Source organism: Seriola aureovittata, chromosome 19 (genome assembly GCF_021018895.1).
Source record: "Seriola aureovittata isolate HTS-2021-v1 ecotype China chromosome 19, ASM2101889v1, whole genome shotgun sequence".
NCBI classification, from domain to species: Eukaryota; Metazoa; Chordata; class Actinopteri; order Carangiformes; family Carangidae; genus Seriola; species Seriola aureovittata.
The window spans coordinates 17,052,501-17,071,646 of record NC_079382.1 but is presented as its reverse complement, the minus strand read 5'-3'; the positions used below and the strand labels follow the sequence as shown (position 1 = coordinate 17,071,646).

The window sequence follows — 19,146 nt, the reverse complement described above, 5'->3', positions numbered from 1 at the left end:
AAATTGTGATGGGCAGCTGTCACTATTCTGGCACTGCCTGTACAAAATGGTTAAATGATTGATCAAAGAAAAAAAAAAAAAAAAAAAGGTGATTAAAGTAATAGTTGGTAGTTGCATCCGTAGTTGTCCATGGTGCTCAAAATTACAGCTGTTCAATTACAGTAACAGCAGCAAATAAATCAACTTCAAGTGCACCAAAAACATAAAAATTATTGGTGTGAATAGCAGGATAGAAGTAAGAAATACATGTTTGTCAATAATTATTCCAACCACACTTCTAAAATATAGCCCGCGTGTACCTACAATCTACATTCATCTGCATGTTTTTAACAAACTGGATATAATCTTTTTAATCTGTTATTACGTTACAAAGCCAACTATACTAGACCTTGTCACTGCCCTTCCTTCCCTCTTTCCCTTCCCTCTTATTTTCTGGGACACATTGATAATATTCACAGAATTTGGGTCCCAGTCTGAGGAAAAGTCTGAGAGCTCTCCCTCTGGTGTATTCCATCAAATCCATTCAGCTAAGCTCGGCTGCACTTCACATTAACATAGCAGACTGAGATCAACATATTTTAGAAACATTATGACATTGGGATGAATTCACCTCATAAAAATGGTGATTTCTCTGATGGGCAGAAAAACCCCATTCTTGATTCACAGCGCATTCACTGCGATACCTCTGGTGAGTTCACATCACATTGCATTTAGCCTGGCTTGGTTAAATCCACATCTCCATAAACGTATCTGTAGTTGCTCTGAAGAGACCTTTTATCTACAAATGAACAATTTTTATATTTTTAGCACAGATCTTCCCGAGGAGAAACTACTTAATAGGATCAGCCTGCACACCTTTGATTATGCCAAAGTTTGATAAACATCAACAGGGAGATCAATCAGTTTTCTCACCCTTCCTGATACGTTTGCTTCTTTAAAGATGCAGTATGAGGTTTCTGCAGGACAGTGATATTTTGAATAAGTCACATGGATTTGCTAAATAAAAATGTTGATTTCTCAGTTTCTTTACAGCCCTTGTCTCGATTCATTCCACACTGTTGTCTCTGGTGAGTTTATTTCACATCCACTCATGCAAATCGGGATGGTAAAATTCACATTAATACACACTAACTCCAACAAGTCAACTTTTCGGGCAACTTCTCAGAACTTTGCAAATTTTCCCCAGCGACAGCCACACATTCTTTACTTTTTACTATCTTTTATCGATGTAGTTGTTTGGCTTGGCTGTAGAGTCCCAAGCAACATACTGACTCTCATGTGATAGAAAGTCAGAGTTCAAAAGAATCACATTGATGTACAGCATACGAAAACAAGGTCTTTAAAAGGAGCAAAATAATTCATGCTGTGCAAACTGCAGTTTTTGTTTGTATGATGCTGATTACATTGGAATTTTCTGGCTTTATGATGATGCAGTGGAATTAGTATTTGACTTAACATTATTATTATTATAACATTTATTCAAACGTTTAACATTGATTTATTGAACTTGTCTATAAAATGTCAGAAAAAAGTGGAAAAATGCCCATCACAAGTTCCTAGAGTGCAAGATGGTATCTTTAAATGTCTTGTCTTCTTCAACTAAGCAGTCTAACACTGAAAGATACTCATTTTACAGTTATATAAAACAGAAAAGCAGCAAATCCTCATGTTTGGAGCCTTTAACCAGCAAATGTTTGACATTTGAAACAAAAACACAGAAAATCTCTCATGTGAACAAACCAAAATAGTAGAAAATTGGGTTTATGTGGGTTCCCATTGCTCATATTTAGAAGATTGCATTGAAATAAATAGTTTTTGGGGGCCTTCAAACAATGATTCAGTTATCAAAATCATTGTCAGTTTGTTTTCTGCTGATCAACCAATTAATTAATCAAGTAAGTGCCATCAGTTCTGCCCACCTTTGCTGCAAAATTTGCTTGATTTTTTTTGTAATGTTGCCAAATAAAGTCACTTCACCAACAACAAAAGTATTTCCATCTCCCTTCAAACCAGCAAAAATGTTGACGTAGGGCTTGGCAATATAGCCAAAACTGTTATCACAATAAAAATTTCCTTATCAGTTGCTATCGATATTCACGATAATTCAAGCCTTATTTGCTTACACCACTCAAACTTCAAGCCCATCAGCCACTGTGCGCGTCTGTAAATAATGTCACGGGCTGGCCTGCATTTATACCTCTCACCGTGCACCCTATCTTACGTGATGCAGACCTCTATTCTTGCGACATGGTTGGCCGTTTGTGATTCATTTGTGGGCGTGCTTTAAGCATTGAAATTAATTATATAGAACATTTTTTATGTTTCAATCGAGGAAAATAATTTAGCGATAATTATTGCTATTGTTTTATCACCCAGCCCTACGTTGACACTAAGGAAATGGTTTCAACAGCTTCCATTTCCATTCAGCTTGTCTTTTTTGTGTGTTCCGATCCCTCCCTGGCTCTATCTTGCTGCTTCAACCACATTCTCTCTCACCTGTCTTCTGAACTTTCCATCTACCTGTTCACCTATCCTCTCTATATCACTGATGTTTCCTCCAATGCCTAATAACTGTTAAACACAAACCTCCTTCCCCTCTCCTCTCTATTCCAGCCCTCCTCCTCCTCTTCTCTTTTTGATTATCTCCTGATGTCTCTCTGAGCTCCGTCGCTGATAAAGAGCATGCCTGGTTGACACGCCTGGTAATGAGACTCCTCACACAGATGGCCTCTCCCGCCCTCTTCAACTCACTTTCTCTCTCTCACACACACACTCACACACACACACACACACACACACACACACACACACACACACACACACAGTATGCAGAAGCACATGCGATGGCGGCTCCCCCATCCTCCTCCCTCTGCAGGAGGTCCAAAGCACTCCTGGGTTAAACAGTAGCTGGAGATGTTTTGAAGAGGATAAATAGAAAAAAGCATGACGAGCACTAGATTTGTCTCATCTTACAAGCAACAGTCACCGACACCAAACCATCGCTCTGCACACACACACACACACACACACACACACACACACACACACACACACACACACACACACACACACACGCAAACAGACTCTACATACACACACACAATCATATTCAAAAACCTTCTTACTGCAGTGGAAGTATTTGTTTTTATCTTCTAGAAATATCCAATTCTACATCATTTTGTGGTTAAATGGGACAATTTAACTTACAACTCAAGGAATCAGTATTTTGCATGAATATTTTGACTCTCATTGCGCTCCATGTTATATTGATTTTGTCGCCGCTGTCAATCCCCATCTCTGCTGAAGGCTTTGTTGCTCATTTTTCTTTGTTGACTATGTCACGGCCCTACCACACACAGCACATAATTAATCTTTCACAGCCTCACAAATAACCAAGTAAAAGAGCAGGAGCAGTTTTTCCTCAATTGCCTTTCATGACTCAGTTTGATCTTTAAAGGGTTTGTTCACCTAAATTACTAAAATATATATATATATATATATTTTTTTTTTTTTTAATTCTCTATGTAACCCTGGCGACATGCAGGCATGCAGATTGACGTTTTATTTGTCTGGTTTTGAGATATCCAACTGAGATGTTGCCTGCACCACAATACAACAGAGATTAAATGAATTCTGTCTGTGATGCTCAAAGCATTGAAAATAATATTTTTTAAAAATTCAACATCAGTGTGTCTTTCTATAAACCCCCATCCCTGTTACTGTGGATAATCCACAGAACACACTGCAAACAGTTTTCTGAGGAACCACTTCTTTTAGAAAGTAGTCCCACATAAAACTGGAAGCAGTTAGGTCTGTGGATTATCCAGAGAAACAGGGACACAGTTTCTGACACATTGATGTTGATTTTTCTTAAATGTTATCTACAATAATTTGAGCACCACAAATGAAATTAAATTCACCTTCATTGTACTGGGGTGGTGGCAAGAAACTCAGTAGATGGAGATCTCAAAACCAAAACTACCTGCTTGGAAAAAACCCATTAGAGATTAACAAGACATGTTCCCTTCACAATTTGGGTGAACAGACACTTTAAATCAGTTGTGAAAGATGCACAGACACACCATAGAAACACTACAGTCTACCTGTATGGATGGAATCTTTTAAATCATCTGATGGATTTTAACATCCATACAGCTACATACATATCAATGTGTACAGTCTGAATTGTGAGTGCACTGGAACTATATAACAGACTGAAAAGCTAGACTACCTGGGGTGTACACATAATTTGGTAAACTGAAAGACAAAGTGCACTCTGGATAATAAACTCTGTTGGCTAAGCATTAACCACTAAAAGGCCAGTGACACCTTAATGTGTGGTATTACATAAAGTACAGCTCTGTCAAGGTCTGTCATGTTGAACTTCAACCCTTTAATTTGATTTATGAGTCTAAAAATATCAGCTAATATGAGCATTTCTCTCAGCCCAGATGATTCACAATGTTTCTCCGTGTCTTTTAATAACAAATAAGCATCACAAACAACAAACCAAACAGGCCCGAATCTCTCCAAAAGTAATTTCCAAGCATCTGGCTCTTCTTCACCTGAGCTCTGTTGACACTCCAGCTAACGGCTGTGTTTTGTGCTCATTCACAAGTAGATAAAGGGTCCCTCAGAAAAGGGGATACTATTTCGACAACTTTTGACTGTGGCTGAAAAAAGTATCATTAATATGAACATTTTCTTGCCAAGCACAGGTTAAAATATGTCTCCAGCAGCCAGACGTGGCTCTTTTAAATTAAGCTAGTCTGTGCAAAGGTGTAGCTAGTTAACATGATTAGCTTATTGAGGGAAACGAGCAGCAGCCCTGAGTGAATGACACTGAGCACATTTGAGAGTTGTCCTGCTGGTGAATGAGCGCCTTGTACCGGTGTATCGATCCGTAGTCACATCTATCAGTTTCTGAGGACTCACCTCTCTGCTGGCTATGGCACCACTGCCATAGCAAAGCGGTCAGCAGCACGGGCAGGAGCCGCTTCATCGTGAAGCCACCTGAAGTTTGATATCGTTCCGCGCGTGCACGCCGTCCTCTCGCGCGGCTCTGTGTTGAGTGTAATGTCAGAAGAAAAGTTCCGCAAAAGTTGACCCAAACTCTCCCTCTCCGTGTAGCTACTCCCCCTTCTCCTCCTCTTCCTCTCTTCTCTCCTCCTTCTCTCCTGCGTTAAACTTGGAGCAGAGGGGAGATTAATGAGAATTACATTAATGAGAATGTTTGGAAAACTGAGATAACTGAGAATGAAGATACTTTTACTAGATAGATAGATAGATAGATAGATAGATAGATAGATAGATAGATAGATAGATAGATAGATAGATAGATAGATAGATAGATAGATAGATAGATAGATAGATAGATAGATAGATAGATTTGATCACTTTCTCTTGTGTTTTGTGTATGAATGAATCTTCCACATAACTACTAACTGGTAACAATAACCATCCTCTGAGTTCATAGATGAAAACATGGACTATATCAGGGTACTGAAGAACTGGAGCAGTTTGGGAAATAAAAGCTTCAGATGCTACAAAAACAAATGAAAGATTGCATCAGCACAGCTATGGATACCACGAACAAAGTAGCACAGACGGGAAAAGAAAAAAGAGTTGAAAAGAAGTAAGTGGAGTACAGAGTACTTCAGAAGTGAGGAGGGCAGAGCAGGGGAGAGCAGAGCTGGACAGACGCTTTGGTCCAGTCGGTCCAGTTTCATGCACTTCTGTTCTATGGCTCCTCCTGCTGCCCTGTAGAACTCACCACACTCTGGGGCAAAACTGGGTGTGATCACCCAAAACGCAGGGCAGATGCAAATAGATGCACACTATTTAAAAAAACAGATTCAAAATGAGATGTGAAACTCTATGAAGTTGATTTCTTTGAGAACAACCAGTGATAAAGTGGTAAATAACAGGTTGCTAAATTATGATGTACAGTTGGAAATAGTTTATATATATTAGCCTGTAAATACATACATTCTATTGTACATTTTATTCAGTAAAATAATAAACAAGAAGTAAACCAAGTTTTGCCTCCACTACATTCCTGAGTGGACTTAGTGGATCTACCATGCAGCCCATTATAGCTGTTTACTCCTGCACTGTTGAAAACACTGGCATATTATAATGTTACAGCTCATCAACTTGTCAATCACTTCACACACCTGTGTATGTGTGTAGTTATGCAAGTGTGCTTAAGACATTGTGTTTATGGGTCCAATGTCAGTCTAGCTCCCCCAAAGCTTAAGACCTCCAGAGGAAGAGAAGCTGACTGTGGAGACCGTCAGGCTGAAGATGGGCTCTCTTCACTGGGCTCAGAGCTTCGGGCAGCCGGGGAGGGCTGCTGGGTCTCTGTGGGGCTGGGCAGTGTCGAGGCTACACCTAGACTGGACAGCAAGGTGAGTCACATCATGGGATGTATTCATTTCTAGATTTACTATACAATTGATTTACATATAGAAGTTCTTATTTGTATGGGAACAATAAACTAATAAGTAGGTGTATTATCACCAGCGCGGGTCTCTTTAACATAATATATTGACGTGCAGTGAGCTTCATGGAGAGTATCTGTCAATCTATTGATGTATGTATATAGAGATTTTTTTTATTGTGTCAAAACACAACAATGACAACAACAAAAAATACTTAATCTATCATAAATATATACCTATATGTGATGCATTTATAATGAAACTAAATAGGTTTATTCATATATCACCTTTCAAGAGAGTGTGTTGAAAAGTAGGATACTTTACAAGGCATTAAAATAGCACTCCCATAATTTTCCTAAAATATATAATATTATTAGCTATTTTTGATTGATATAGCAGCGCACCTTAGCCTCAAAATCATTATGTCAGTTTACATGGGAAGAAATAGCAATATCACTGAGAACTTCAGTGAGGAAGTGAGTGAGAAGAGATACCATTAGCTCAAAATGTAATGTTTTAATCAGCAGATTCTTTCCGGAGGACGAAGAGATGCTGGTTCTGACCCGCAGTGATGAGCTGAGCAGAATCCACGCTGAGGACAATAGATTGCCATATGAGCGCATCACAGGCACTGATGACACCAGAAAAAACACAAACTCATGCAGACAAAACGGCCTGTCTCTAACTGAGCAAGACACCAGAGCAGCTCCTACCCTGACAGGAGCCAGCAGCACTCCATGGCATGACAGTCTTAAAGAAACCAGAGCTACTGTAATCTCCACTGGACCCAACACCATCACCATAACATCAGCGGTTTCCACTGCAGACTCCCTTTGGTTAGGAAATACCACAAGTTATGGCAATGGAAAAAGGTCCTCTGAGATGCAAGCTGACAATATGGAAAGCAACAGTGAGGTGGGTAACAAGAGCAGATCCTTCAGGCTGGCTAGGAAATATAAAGGGAATTTACAAGAGCAGAGACTTTCTGAAGATGGAGAGGAGAGAAGGGAGGGAAAGCAAACTGTGGAGGGGACTTCTCAGTTCTGTACCCGCCTTGAAGAAGAGAGAGCAAGGATGAGTATGGCTGATCCGTGTCAGAGCCCCAATACTGGCACCACTAGTCTGAATCCATCTCCAACCATCACCGCCTGGGAGGCTGGCTGGAATGTGACAAATGCTATACAGGTACACTTGCATTGTGCACGTCGTAAATACTTTCCATACATAAGAAAAGAGATGAAGTCACTACAAAAGAAATGAAATATAGATTTACTGACATTGACATTTTAATTTAAAAGGTCATTACAAAGGTTTTCCATGTTTTAGCTTATTAAACCAAGATAAAACATAATTGAGATGAATGCAAACCATTGCTGAGCCATAGCACTTATGAACATATGTTCCTACCTTCCAGGCAGTCATCACGTGTCACTGAGTGTTTTTGATCTGTTTCCTTTAGCAAGGCACATAACTCCGATTTATCCTGATATGTATATGTGAGGGAAAACATGTACATCACGTTGGACATAAGCCTCTACCAAATGAATGTAATGTTATTTAGTATGAGGAATGACTTGCACAGCCATGAAACCTATTCAACATATCTAATCCATGACAGTGAACTTAGTCACCTCTTTGTTTTGGTCAAGTATTTAATCATTGAATCGTAACCCAGCTGTGATATGCAGCTGTTGAACAGTCTTTCCTTAGATTCTAGAAATATTAATTAATCATAGAATAAAAAAATCATAATAATTCTTTAAATTTTTTGTTAAATTTCAGCATGTCATTCCTTTTTTTCCTCCCAATTTTTGTCTTTCTCTCTATTCTCCTGTGGAAGACAAATGCAAAATATAAATGACAACTGTTTAGGTGCCAAGCTGCACACTACAGTCAAAAAGCATTAAGCTTGCAGACCATTTAATCCACTCCTGTTGTGTTTTAATATTACTAAACAATGCTTTGTGGTCTTGCAGGCTGTTTGTCAGGCACTCTCCAGTCTTCATAATCAAATGAAGTGTGTGAATCAAATCATTTTAACAAAAGAAATGCTCCCGGTCACAGTGTGTCCTCGTGGCAGTAATGCTAATAGCTTATTATGCTGTAAATGCTGGGCCGTATTCCACGGCTGCACTCGTGTTAATGTGTTCTTTCACTGAATAACTGTAGTGTAATTAACAGCGTCACTGCGTCCATAGAGAATGCATTATGACATCAGGGTATCAAAACAGTGTATTTGCACATGCATACACACACACACACACACACACACATATACACACACACTCACACACACATGCTGACAAATGAAGACACGTGCAAGCAAACATATTCCTTCAGGAAATGAGGTGAATTACATCAAATGCTTTTGTTGTAAACACTAGCGCTGTTGTCAGTGCATAAATACACATATAAACAGAAGATATTTAGAAGATAAACAAGTATTTGTGCTTGGTTTATTGATGCTGTCTATTATTGATGTCTATCCGGGTGCCAGGGTTTTTTGTTTTTTTTACCAGTTTTCAATAGAGACCAACTTTCTGGTCTCTAATGAAGAATGAGACTGTGATATATTCCATATTACTGATTTAAATTGCCGATTTAAATTAGATTTGAATAGTTGCTATTTAACTGTGTTTTCCTTCAGCTTGTGTCTTGTTTTTTTAAACTCTGCTAAAATAGTATCATCTTCTTTCTGGGACTGTTGGGTTGGTTAACGTTTTATAGGTTATTCATTACCTGCAGCACACTGTAATCAGGAACCTTAACCACACTCAGTAATCCCTTTGGTTGAGGTTGGAGATGGGTTAAGGGGACTACTGCATGACTAACAGAGCAAAAAAGAGTCTTCTTATTGAAGGTGATGATTCAGTGGATGCTTGAAGTGTTCATAACCTCAGACACTGATGCATGACCACATAGGAACGATAAAAGATGCAGAATGTCTCCGATGTACAAACACCTATCAGTGTCATAATGGCAGATCCATTTGTTAAGGGGCTAACAGATGTCTTAATAATGGAAAAAAGATCAGCAGTATTATCTCCTATCAAGGCTAAGAAGCAAATATGTATTTTCCGATGGTGGTTTATTGATGCCAATATAACTAACTGTCTGCCAGCTTAATAAAGTTTTTATTGGAAAGCAAATTTGCTGCCAGAAATGCAAAAAGCAGCTCCCACTCTTGAGGCTCCTGACTTGGGAATATTATGAAAGCCAGTTTGAATTCCAACCTGATTATTAATGAGGCAGCTCCAGTTTGTGTGTCCTCATCGTAGAATAGATACGTCGACCTTTTGTTTTTGACACTGAGAAAGACTGATATCAATTTAAGTGCCTGTGACTGAGGGACTGTCTGTCTGTGAGTTACATTTTTACCTTGAACTGCGTCGAAAGTTGTGAAATGTGATTTTCAAATCCAAACATGAGCCGTAGGGAAATAAAGAATGTCCCCAATTTGTTTTGGAAAGATTGCTGTCAAAAGTTATTTGGTTCATCATGCTGCCAAATTCCTCTCAAGACTCTGCAAAAAATGTTTGAGTGAGTAAAAGCTGCAGGTTTATGCATTTTAAAAAGTACACTTCTTCAGTTTTAGTGCCACTTCCATCAGATACATCATCATCAGCATCATCATTGTCACCACCACCACTATTACTCTCAATAAAAATATTGTCATCTAGGGCCAATTGTATTCACAAGTAATTGATTATTGATTTTGTTAGTAGCTGACCTATAACCTTCATTTACCACAGCCCTCCCATTACAACCAACATAAAACCCAGTGTAGGGCTGCAATTCATTTGAATAAGTTTCATCATTGCATGTTTTCATATTGATTCAAATAATAATTTAGTCTACAGAAAACACAGAAAATCTTTAAAATACCCTTCACTAAGTTTCCATTGCCCACCTAAAAGTCCGAAGCTGAAATATTCAATTTACTCTCATATATGACAAAAAGAAAAGTGTCAAATTCTCACATTTGTGAATGCTTTTAACATTAAATGTTTGGGCTTCATTTTGGCTTCAAATCAAGATTAATCAAGTATCAGAATAGCTGAAGGCTAATTTTCTTTTAATGGGCTTTGATGACAGAATCAACTAATCATTTCAGCTGTAATGTACGGTGGCCCTGAGAGTTCAATGCACTGCAACTTAAAACACACACACAAACACACACAAATTGAGAAAAACGCCTTCATCAGTTTGACATCACATGCACTTCAAATACTCACAACACAAAAGACGAAACGCAGACGACAACGGAAGTGTTTCGTGACCATGATCAACAACAGACGCTAACATCTCAATACATTTGACTGACTCTGAAGTGTTTTTACTTTCCTGCCAAAATCCTGTGAAAATGAAATTTGTCCCACATGAAAGATGAGATGAGACAAAAGCAAAAATTGGACACATCCTTTTCACAATCTTTTAATTTAGACAAATAAAACAACTTTGATTAAACTTAGCAGTACAACATTCGTCACGGCTGGGAAAAAAAAAGGCTCCTCGAGTTATTTAAATGTCAAACCTGCCTGTTTCTGCTCGCGTCTGCTCTGTCTAATCCCCTCATGGTGGGGAAAGACATTTCTCTATCACTTTTTGTGCAAAGGGCATGTGCTTGCATAAAATATTGTGCATGACCTGGAGGGCAGTAGTTGAATTCTTGCACCTGGGAAGTCCAGACAGGATCAGTGAATATGTAATAATCTTTTTTTTTTTTCAGCACGATGCTGATCAGTGGCTGATATTAAGTATGTAAGGCATAAAAAAAAGTGCATGTGTGCTTGGTCAACATGGTATGAATAAACAGAATTTAAAGGTGTCTTGGGGGGTCGGACTGTGACAGATGGAGCTGTGAAAGAATCATCTTTTTCTCCATCTTCTTCAAAGCCAATAAGGAATTTCTTTCCTCGCTGATTGTAGCCCTTTGTGATTGGGAGCTAGTTCAGGTTGTGCTCAGAGTAACCAATGAGGAATTAGCTGGCAAAACCACAGAGAAAAAGAGGAGTACAGGGAGAGAGAGGAGATGAAATCCGATACTTGAGCATCAGATTTCTCTCAAACTGCTTTCATCCCCAGCAGCTCCATTTGAACATCAAAGCTCCATCAGCATATGCCTAACAGACACCAGTTACAAAATAGTAACTTGAAAGAGAGAGAATGTGTGCTTGTCTGTTTATGCATCCACAGTGTGTGTTTGTGTCTGTGGTCTATGATGTGCTTCCACAACTCTCTCAGTCAGCCTCTGTATCTCCATGTTCCAACATTCAAAACACAGCAGCTCCATCAAAGGAGCTTGTTGTCTCCTGTGATCTCCTCCTCCTCCTCCTCCTCTTCCTCCTTCCTCCTCCTGCTCTCTAGCCACGAGGTCGCACCTCTCCATCCTCCTTCTCCCCTTTCTGTTCCCTTCTCCTCCTCTATCCTCTTCTTCTCTCGCCTCCCTCTTTCATCTCCATCCCCTCTCCTCCTTGCTTCTCTCTCTGGCAGTCGCCAACGTTTTCCCTTGGTGATGGGCCAAAGCCCGACTCCTCTCCTCCTTCTGCTCCTGCTGGTCTCCTGCATCCTCGAACTCTCCAGGCATCGTGCCAGAACTCTCCTCTCGCCTCCTCATCATCCAACCATGAACAGTCCCTTTCTTCTCTTTTCTCTCCCTTCCGTCCTAAACTGTCCTTATTCTTTCTTTTCCTCATTTCAAAGTTTTTGAATTTTGACATTATTTCTTACAGAAACAAGATAAAACTGTGTGAAATGAGCACCCTGCAATGATTCCTTGTGTACAGGAACTACCATATGTCCATATTAGAAAATGTAAATGACCCCTTTGCTTTGACTGAAAACGTTCTGGTATAGCATATATTTGTATTGTATATTTGCATAGTAGCCTATACTTTAAAACAGTGACATATATACATTTTACTTAAAAAAAAAAAAAAAGTATACCCAACAATTGCACTGCCCATGTACTTGAGTGATTTGCTGGCTCAGGAGTTTTTCACCACAGTGCTGTGTTGGGTCAGGACACGGAGACTGGAATTAGTTTTTTGAACTTTACTGAAGGTTTTTAGGTGTCTGGGCTGGTTGCTATGGTGGATCATTGATTCACTGATGAGTGCACTGCCAGAGCCTTTACTACAGTACATGCCAAGCAATTATACCCTTTGACATTTTGATATAGAACACATCATTTTCATCTTTTTTTTTTTATCCTTTATACTTTTTCTAATTCTTTTTTTTTTCTTTTTCTTTTTTTTTTTATAATTCTTTATGAAGCTTAGCGAAAGTTGCAGTCTGGAAGACATCTCCTCACGCATGCCTTCTATATGGTGGCTGACAAGGGCAAATGAGTTGCAACGGCCCAAAACACTTCCATTAAGAGAAAAAAGAGGACAGGAACTGGGACGTGCTGTAAATGAAAAACTGTGCAGCAGGAAGCCAAAACAAATTAACTGCCAAAATGCTGCAAATACAGAAACGATGCAAAAACAAAAACACACAAACCCCCAAAACAAATGCAACAGAATGGAAGCGCTCCAGGCCTACAGGGAAGTGGAACACCTTGACCTTTGACCTTGGACCAAACGAGAGAGTATGCATTACGAAGGAAGAGGCAACATAAAAATGTGAAAAAAGGTGATAAAAAGGTATGTGTTCTTTTTACATTTGGCCGTAGTGTTTACAATATTATAAGAGCGCAAAAGATACCGTAGCAAGAGTTAGCATGCTTATATACGGTCTATGGGTGTTCCACTTAAAGCTCCCCCTAGAGGCCTGGAGCACTTCCGTTGTGTTGCCTGGCCACCGTACTTCAGTACCAAGCACGTTTCCCGCTGTCTCTTTTTGAGGCTACTTCTTACACGGGTTCTTGTTCTCTTCTCGTTTCTTGTTTTTCTCACTAACCTCTTCGTCCTACCTCTTCACATTCTCTTTCCATCCCTCTCTTCCCCTCAGGGCATCTTTGTGTTGGGTTTACCGTTTGCTCTGGTCCAGTCAGGTTATGTGGGTCTGGTTCTGTTGGTTCTGTCGGCCTGGGTCTGTAACCACACCGGGAGGATCCTGGTGGCCTGTCTGTATGAAGAGGAACAAAGGTAAAGTTTCCAGTATATTTATAGTCATTTGGTGTTTGTTATCCAACTCTAATACTTCATAATCAGGTTTCTGATTAATTACAAAGAAGCACTTCATCACATCTATTTTACTGACAGCACAGATGCTCTAAGAAACTCATCGAACTTTGTCTCTGTCATTGTGGCACTTTTGCACTGCACTTCCCAAAGAGCACTTGACTAAGTCTCAGTCTTTTTCTGCAATGGTGACCATTACTCCTGACAGCAGAGTCATTCTCATACTTATCTATTTCCTCCAGACACTTCAGGGGAATTTAAACTCAACATGTGCACAGAGCGGAGAGTTTTTTAGAGTCGGCTAAAAGAAATGTGACTGTGTTGTGTTCTGCAGCACTTTGTGATTTGTTTTTACTTTTTCCTCATAGGTTTGTGGAGTTCAGTCAAACTATATTCTGATTCAGATTAGTTCAGCTGCGCTGAGTTTGAGTTCAAATCCGTGTTACCAGCTGTAAAAAATACCTCATTGTTCTCACTTAAAACAATGGAGCTAATGAAAACATGATATTTTGGAGTTGGAATTCTATTTGTCTTCAAAACAGAGGTTTGAAAAAAATGTATTTGACACAAATTATCACAGTTTGACATTGTTTGTGTCTTTCAGTGGGGGGTCTGGCTCTGTGTCAAAGGTCAGAGTCCGAGACAGCTACCAGGACATAGTGGAGGCCTGCTGCAAAGGACTGTGGCCCAATTGGCCTGGACTTGGGGGCTGGATGGTTAATGTAGCTCAGGTAACACACACATTACAGATAAATATAAATCAGCACACACATTCTTTATTCTTTAAATCATTCTGCACATGTTTATAAACTGAGAATTGAGACTTTTTTCTCAAGTGACAGCAACTTGAAGTATTGTGGATCATTCTGTCTCTTTTGAGAGTGTTTGTTTTGGGTTCAGAAAGACCCTTCATTCACTGCATTGCACTGAAACCTGTGAAATTTCATCATTCTTTTGGATCATTGCATTGAAAAACTATGATTTTAGGACTTAACCCCAGACAACTTAACTTGTCTAGCTTCCTCCAACATCATTTCTGATTTAAGATTTATAGTGTAGATAAGAAGAGGTGAAAGGAAATATCTTTCGTTTCCCACAGTGTACAGTGAGTGTAAAAATCTTTTCTTTTCCCAGGTCATTGAACTGATGATGACCTGCACTCTGTATCTAGTCGTCTCCACCAGTCTGTTGTCTGACAGTTTGTCAGGAATGGCTGTTCCCAGATCAGTATGTTCTCTGGTTTCATTGGTGTTCCTGCTGCCCTGCCTGCTGCTGACTGATCTCAGACCAGTATCCACACTCAGCCTGCTCTGCTCCCTGGCTCACATACTGATCAGGTGATTGGATAAAAGGAGAAACGCGTTTGGATCTGACAGAGCAGTGACTGCTGTCACCTGATCAGCATCAGCTGACACACTCACCTATCATGTTAAATCAAGACAGCACGGCGGCCTTTATAATCTGTCCTCATTCTCATCATTATGCAGCTGCTGCTGGTTGAGTCGTCTGCTCCCACCTGCTACACACCGCTGTTACTGGTTGACTGATTTATTTCTAATGCCAGGTGCCTCCATGAGACAAGGCAAATGGAACTGGCTCCTGGAGCTCTTGGAGCGTTTGATCTCTCAGAGCTTGTCCTGTGCACATACATATCACTTCTCTGATAATACAAGACTTAAGCAGAGAGAAAAATATTTAGTCTGGACATTTGCTCTCCGCTGCTTTCATTTACTAGGGAATCAACCTCCCAAATAAATCCCAAACACCATAATGAAAGTAACCATTTGTTGCATACGCATGTACTGGAACTGGTAAATGGTAAACACAACGTTTAACTGGTTTTGAGAAAAAATGATCAGTACAAAACCAAAAATTTTCAAATCCACAAATTGAAGCTCAATTTAAAATAAAAATCTGTAACTGCAATGACTGATGTTTATTTTAAATTGAGCTTCAATTTGTGGATTTTAAAATTTTTGGTTTTGTTTATGGATCCTTTCCACATAAATAGCAAAACATAAAATGAATGCTTCCAGCCAGTTCTGTAATTACAGATTAAGGATTATGTTTCCCATCATATTCAGAAAAACATAACATCACTGTCCTCAGAAAACCATGTATCTCTAGGAAGTCAACCCTTCATGAGCTGCAAGAAAAACAGCCTAAAACAAATGGCTTTTAAATGGTTTAATTATCTTATGAAAAATTTTCTCAAACCATACAAGAATACATAATCTTTCAGTTTATCTGAAAATGTTTAATATGTACAATATATATATATATTTCTGCTTGCATACATTTTTGTTATTTTCTACAGTTTGTTTATTTCTTGCTTCATTTTCCTTGTATGACTTTATGTAGGACTGTGTGAGAGACAACCACTCTTCTCAGAATGCCCTAATATAAATAAATGCTGAAAGAATTAATAAATGAAAGTATATATTTTTTTAACATTATTCCAGAATTAAAGCATCATCTTTTCTCATTTTCTCTTCTTCTTCATCTCCGACCCTCTGTCAGCCTGTTGGTCATGCTGTACTGTCTGAGTCGAGCCAGCAGCTGGTCTTGGTCCTCTCTGTCTCTGTCTGTGGACCCGGAGGACTTCCTCGTCTCTGTGGGCGTCATCATCTTCTCCTACACCTCACAGATCTTCCTCCCTCCTCTAGAGGGCAGTATGGAGGACAGCGGGCAGTTTAATGCTATGCTGGGTTGGACCCATGGTGCTGCCTGCATCATGAAAACTATGTTTTCTTTACTGGTTAGTTGCTGCTTTATTGGCTGAGTAGCTCAGTTGGTTATATAATAGACAAAAGCATCTTGATTTCCTTGTTCATCATTTTCATATCATTATATCATAATATTGAGAGACTTGTTTCTCCAAGATGATGATGGCTCTGATGGGTACAGCTACTCGCTTACTTCATTTACATATGTTGATGAAGCCAAAAAGCACAAAAATGATTAAAAACAATAAAACAGACATACACAAAAAGATGTGCTTATGTAGCTCAGGTTGTCTTCCTGAAAACAGCTGGTCTGAAGAGGGGACAGGCATATGTAGTGATTGATTGACTGACTGTATCAATTGTTTTTCTTCCTCCATTAGGCCGTGTTGACCTGGGGGGCAGAGACCAGTGAGGTCATCACAGATAACCTGCCCTCTGACCTTCGACCTCTAGTCAACCTGTGTCTGTTGGCAAAAGCCCTGCTGTCCTACCCTCTGCCATTCTACTCTGCTGCTGAAATACTACAAACCTGTCTGCTGAGAGGTGAACGCTACTGACAGATCTCATTTATATTCAAACCTCTGTCTTACCTCATACATTACATGAGTTTTGCTCCACTGAAAAGTATTAACTGTTAAGACAGTTATTTTACTGTAGTTTGTACTTGTGAAATATGTAGCTCTGGGGTGTGATGGTTAAGATCAGTTTTAGATACTTCTTCAAGTTACAGTGACAAATATGTAGATCACACATGGCCCCAGGAAGCTGCTATTTTCTTTCCACATTTCTAAATAGCCTGAAGCCTGAAGAAGCAGGCCTGTGACTGCAGGTTGGCTCGTTCAAAATTTCATGGCTGCTCCATGAAAAAAAGAAGGTGAATCTGTGACATTTTTGCTCCCTCATATTGTCAAGTTGCCCTTGAGCAAGATAGTGACATTTACTCCACTAGCCAACAGCAGTAAACTGTGTTTAGACTGGGAATCTGTGCGAATGTTTCAGTGTGAAAAAAGGTTTCTGGAGCAGAGCTCGAGTGCCTGGTTGACTTTCTATTAAAGTTTGTTTAGCTCACAGAACACCACCCATGCTGCGTGCTGGCATCCACCCTTCAGCCCCATGACTCCCAAAGTCATGGTTCCTAAAGGTGACAAATAATATTGTTTTGATGAACTAAGAATTGTGTTAAGGAAAGATTCAACTTTGAATAATACAGCTTCACTTAAGTTGCATCAATAGCTACAGTCTCAGCACAGATATTCAAATACTGGGCTCTCACTCTCTCACTCTCACATGATCGACATGACGGGGGTCCTGGTCGGGGCGGAATGGGGCAAGACCTGGCGGGACCTCCCTCCCTCTGTCTTACGGGGCAGAAAGAAGTGTGTCTTTCCTCAACAGACAAACTCCCTCCAAAGTGATCTGGGAGTTGTCCAATGCAAGCTTAAATAAAATTATAATGTTGCCCTAAATACAGATCCAGCTATTTTTAAAAACCCTCAATTGGAGCAAAGAAGAGGAGGAAAAGGGGGGGATCGGAGAAAAAAATCAAATATCACATGAAATTTGTTTCCATTTTAGAGGGGAGTGATCAGGGAAACTGTGTTGACAGTCACCACATTTGTCACCATGGCCTAACCTTTCATGGTTATTGACTGTCAACACTCATGAAGTCATCAGATTACGACATTTCCTTCTTTCAATGTACTGCATGAATAGTTTCACTGGGCAAATTTAAAATGGACAAAAAAAAGGACTAAGGCCATTTAAAGCTTCCCAGTCCTTGACAATATCTTTTTTAAAATACAGCGTAAATTTTTACAGTAAATCATGTTTCTGTTCATATTTAATTGGTGTTTGTTTTACCTTATGAAAATGATGCCATACTATGAATAAGAAAAAACTTATTTTCATGACACCTCGGCACAGAAAAATTAAGAAAACAATGAGTCAGAATAGAGCGACCCATAAATATAAGTGGATTGCAGCGTCAACACAAACTGGCACCAAAAACTCTGTGTCTCCTTTCAACTTCTCTTCTTCAATCTATCTCCAGACTCTGCGGCCTCACTGTACTCCAAACACGATGGTCGAGGCGTGTCTCGTCCGGCCCTGCTAGTCCGCGGCACCCTGCTGATGACATCATACTTGCTGGCCCTGCTGGTGCCCAGGTTTTCTCTGCTGATGGGTTTGACAGGCAGCGTGACCGGGGCAGCCATGACACTCATACTGCCGTGCCTGTTTCACCTCAGACTGCGCTGGGACCACCTCACTTTGAGGGACCGGCTGATAGATGTTTGTATACTGAGTCTGGGAGTCATCTGTAGTGTTTCTGGTGTGATTTGTTCAGTGAAAAGACTGGTGGAGGGACTGTAGGAAGGGGAGATGGATGGAAAGGTAAGTATGTGGACAGGTCACGTTTGGCTAGCTGCAGCTTTGTATTCATTTTTACACTAATGTATCAGTGAATACTTATATTTGTTGTCGATCACAGTTAACAATGTGCAGTAAAAAGCACAAAAGCACAGGTTGTTTTCATAAAAACTTAAAGATCCCATTTTACAACAGCTTGGTTAGCCAATCAGAAGAGAGGCTCTAATCCTCCCTTCTGATTGGCTGACTGTTTTCTGAGGGATTAAAATGGAAATATAGCAGATTTCAGGTAGAGAAACCAAATCCTGCAAGGTTGGAGGGTGGATCCGGATGGGCTGGGCTTGGGGCATGGCTGAGAGTGGAGACTGCTTTGTTGTGACATCACAAAGTTACTGAAGTCCTGACAGCTCGTTTCAGGCTCAGTTTCTGAATACATTTCTCTGTGGACTGAGCGGAATGGAAATATCACTTGATAAAATATGG

At 39.8% G+C, this 19,146-nt stretch overlaps 2 protein-coding genes across 7 annotated transcripts in view; one reads left to right on the top strand and one right to left on the bottom strand.

Moving 5' to 3' along the window:
• Positions 1-5,094, bottom strand: part of lama2 (laminin, alpha 2) — a 181,029-nt gene extending 175,935 nt beyond the window's left edge. For 4 of the 6 annotated variants that reach the window (XM_056404734.1, XM_056404735.1, XM_056404737.1 and 1 more), the window contains exon 1: positions 4,936-5,093. In XM_056404734.1, the coding sequence (XP_056260709.1) occupies positions 4,936-5,002 (67 nt within the window). In that variant the 5' untranslated portion in view covers positions 5,003-5,093. Of the gene's footprint in view, positions 1-4,935 lie in introns of all 6 variants that reach the window. The other 2 variants (XM_056404736.1, XM_056404739.1) reach the window with 2 other exon arrangements.
• Positions 5,095-6,306: 1,212 nt separating this feature from the next.
• LOC130160763 (vesicular inhibitory amino acid transporter-like) lies at positions 6,307-18,666 on the top strand. Its single transcript, XM_056363464.1, has 8 exons — positions 6,307-6,410; positions 6,971-7,628; positions 13,398-13,534; positions 14,175-14,301; positions 14,705-14,907; positions 16,091-16,328; positions 16,677-16,839; positions 18,347-18,666. The coding sequence occupies exons 1-8, from the start codon at positions 6,307-6,309 to the stop codon at positions 18,664-18,666; spliced, it is 1,950 nt and encodes a 649-aa protein (XP_056219439.1).
• The last annotated feature ends 480 nt before the right edge of the window (positions 18,667-19,146 follow it).

Coding starts and splice junctions, on each gene's coding strand:
- LOC130160763 (XM_056363464.1), top strand. CDS start 6,307: ATGGGCTCTCTTCACTGGGCTCAGAGCTTCGGGCAGCCGGGGAGGGCT. Junction 14,908..16,090: donor CTGGCTCACATACTGATCAG/GTGATTGGATAA, acceptor ACCCTCTGTCAG/CCTGTTGGTCATGCTGTACT. Junction 16,840..18,346: donor ACAAACCTGTCTGCTGAGAG/GTGAACGCTACT, acceptor ATCTATCTCCAG/ACTCTGCGGCCTCACTGTAC.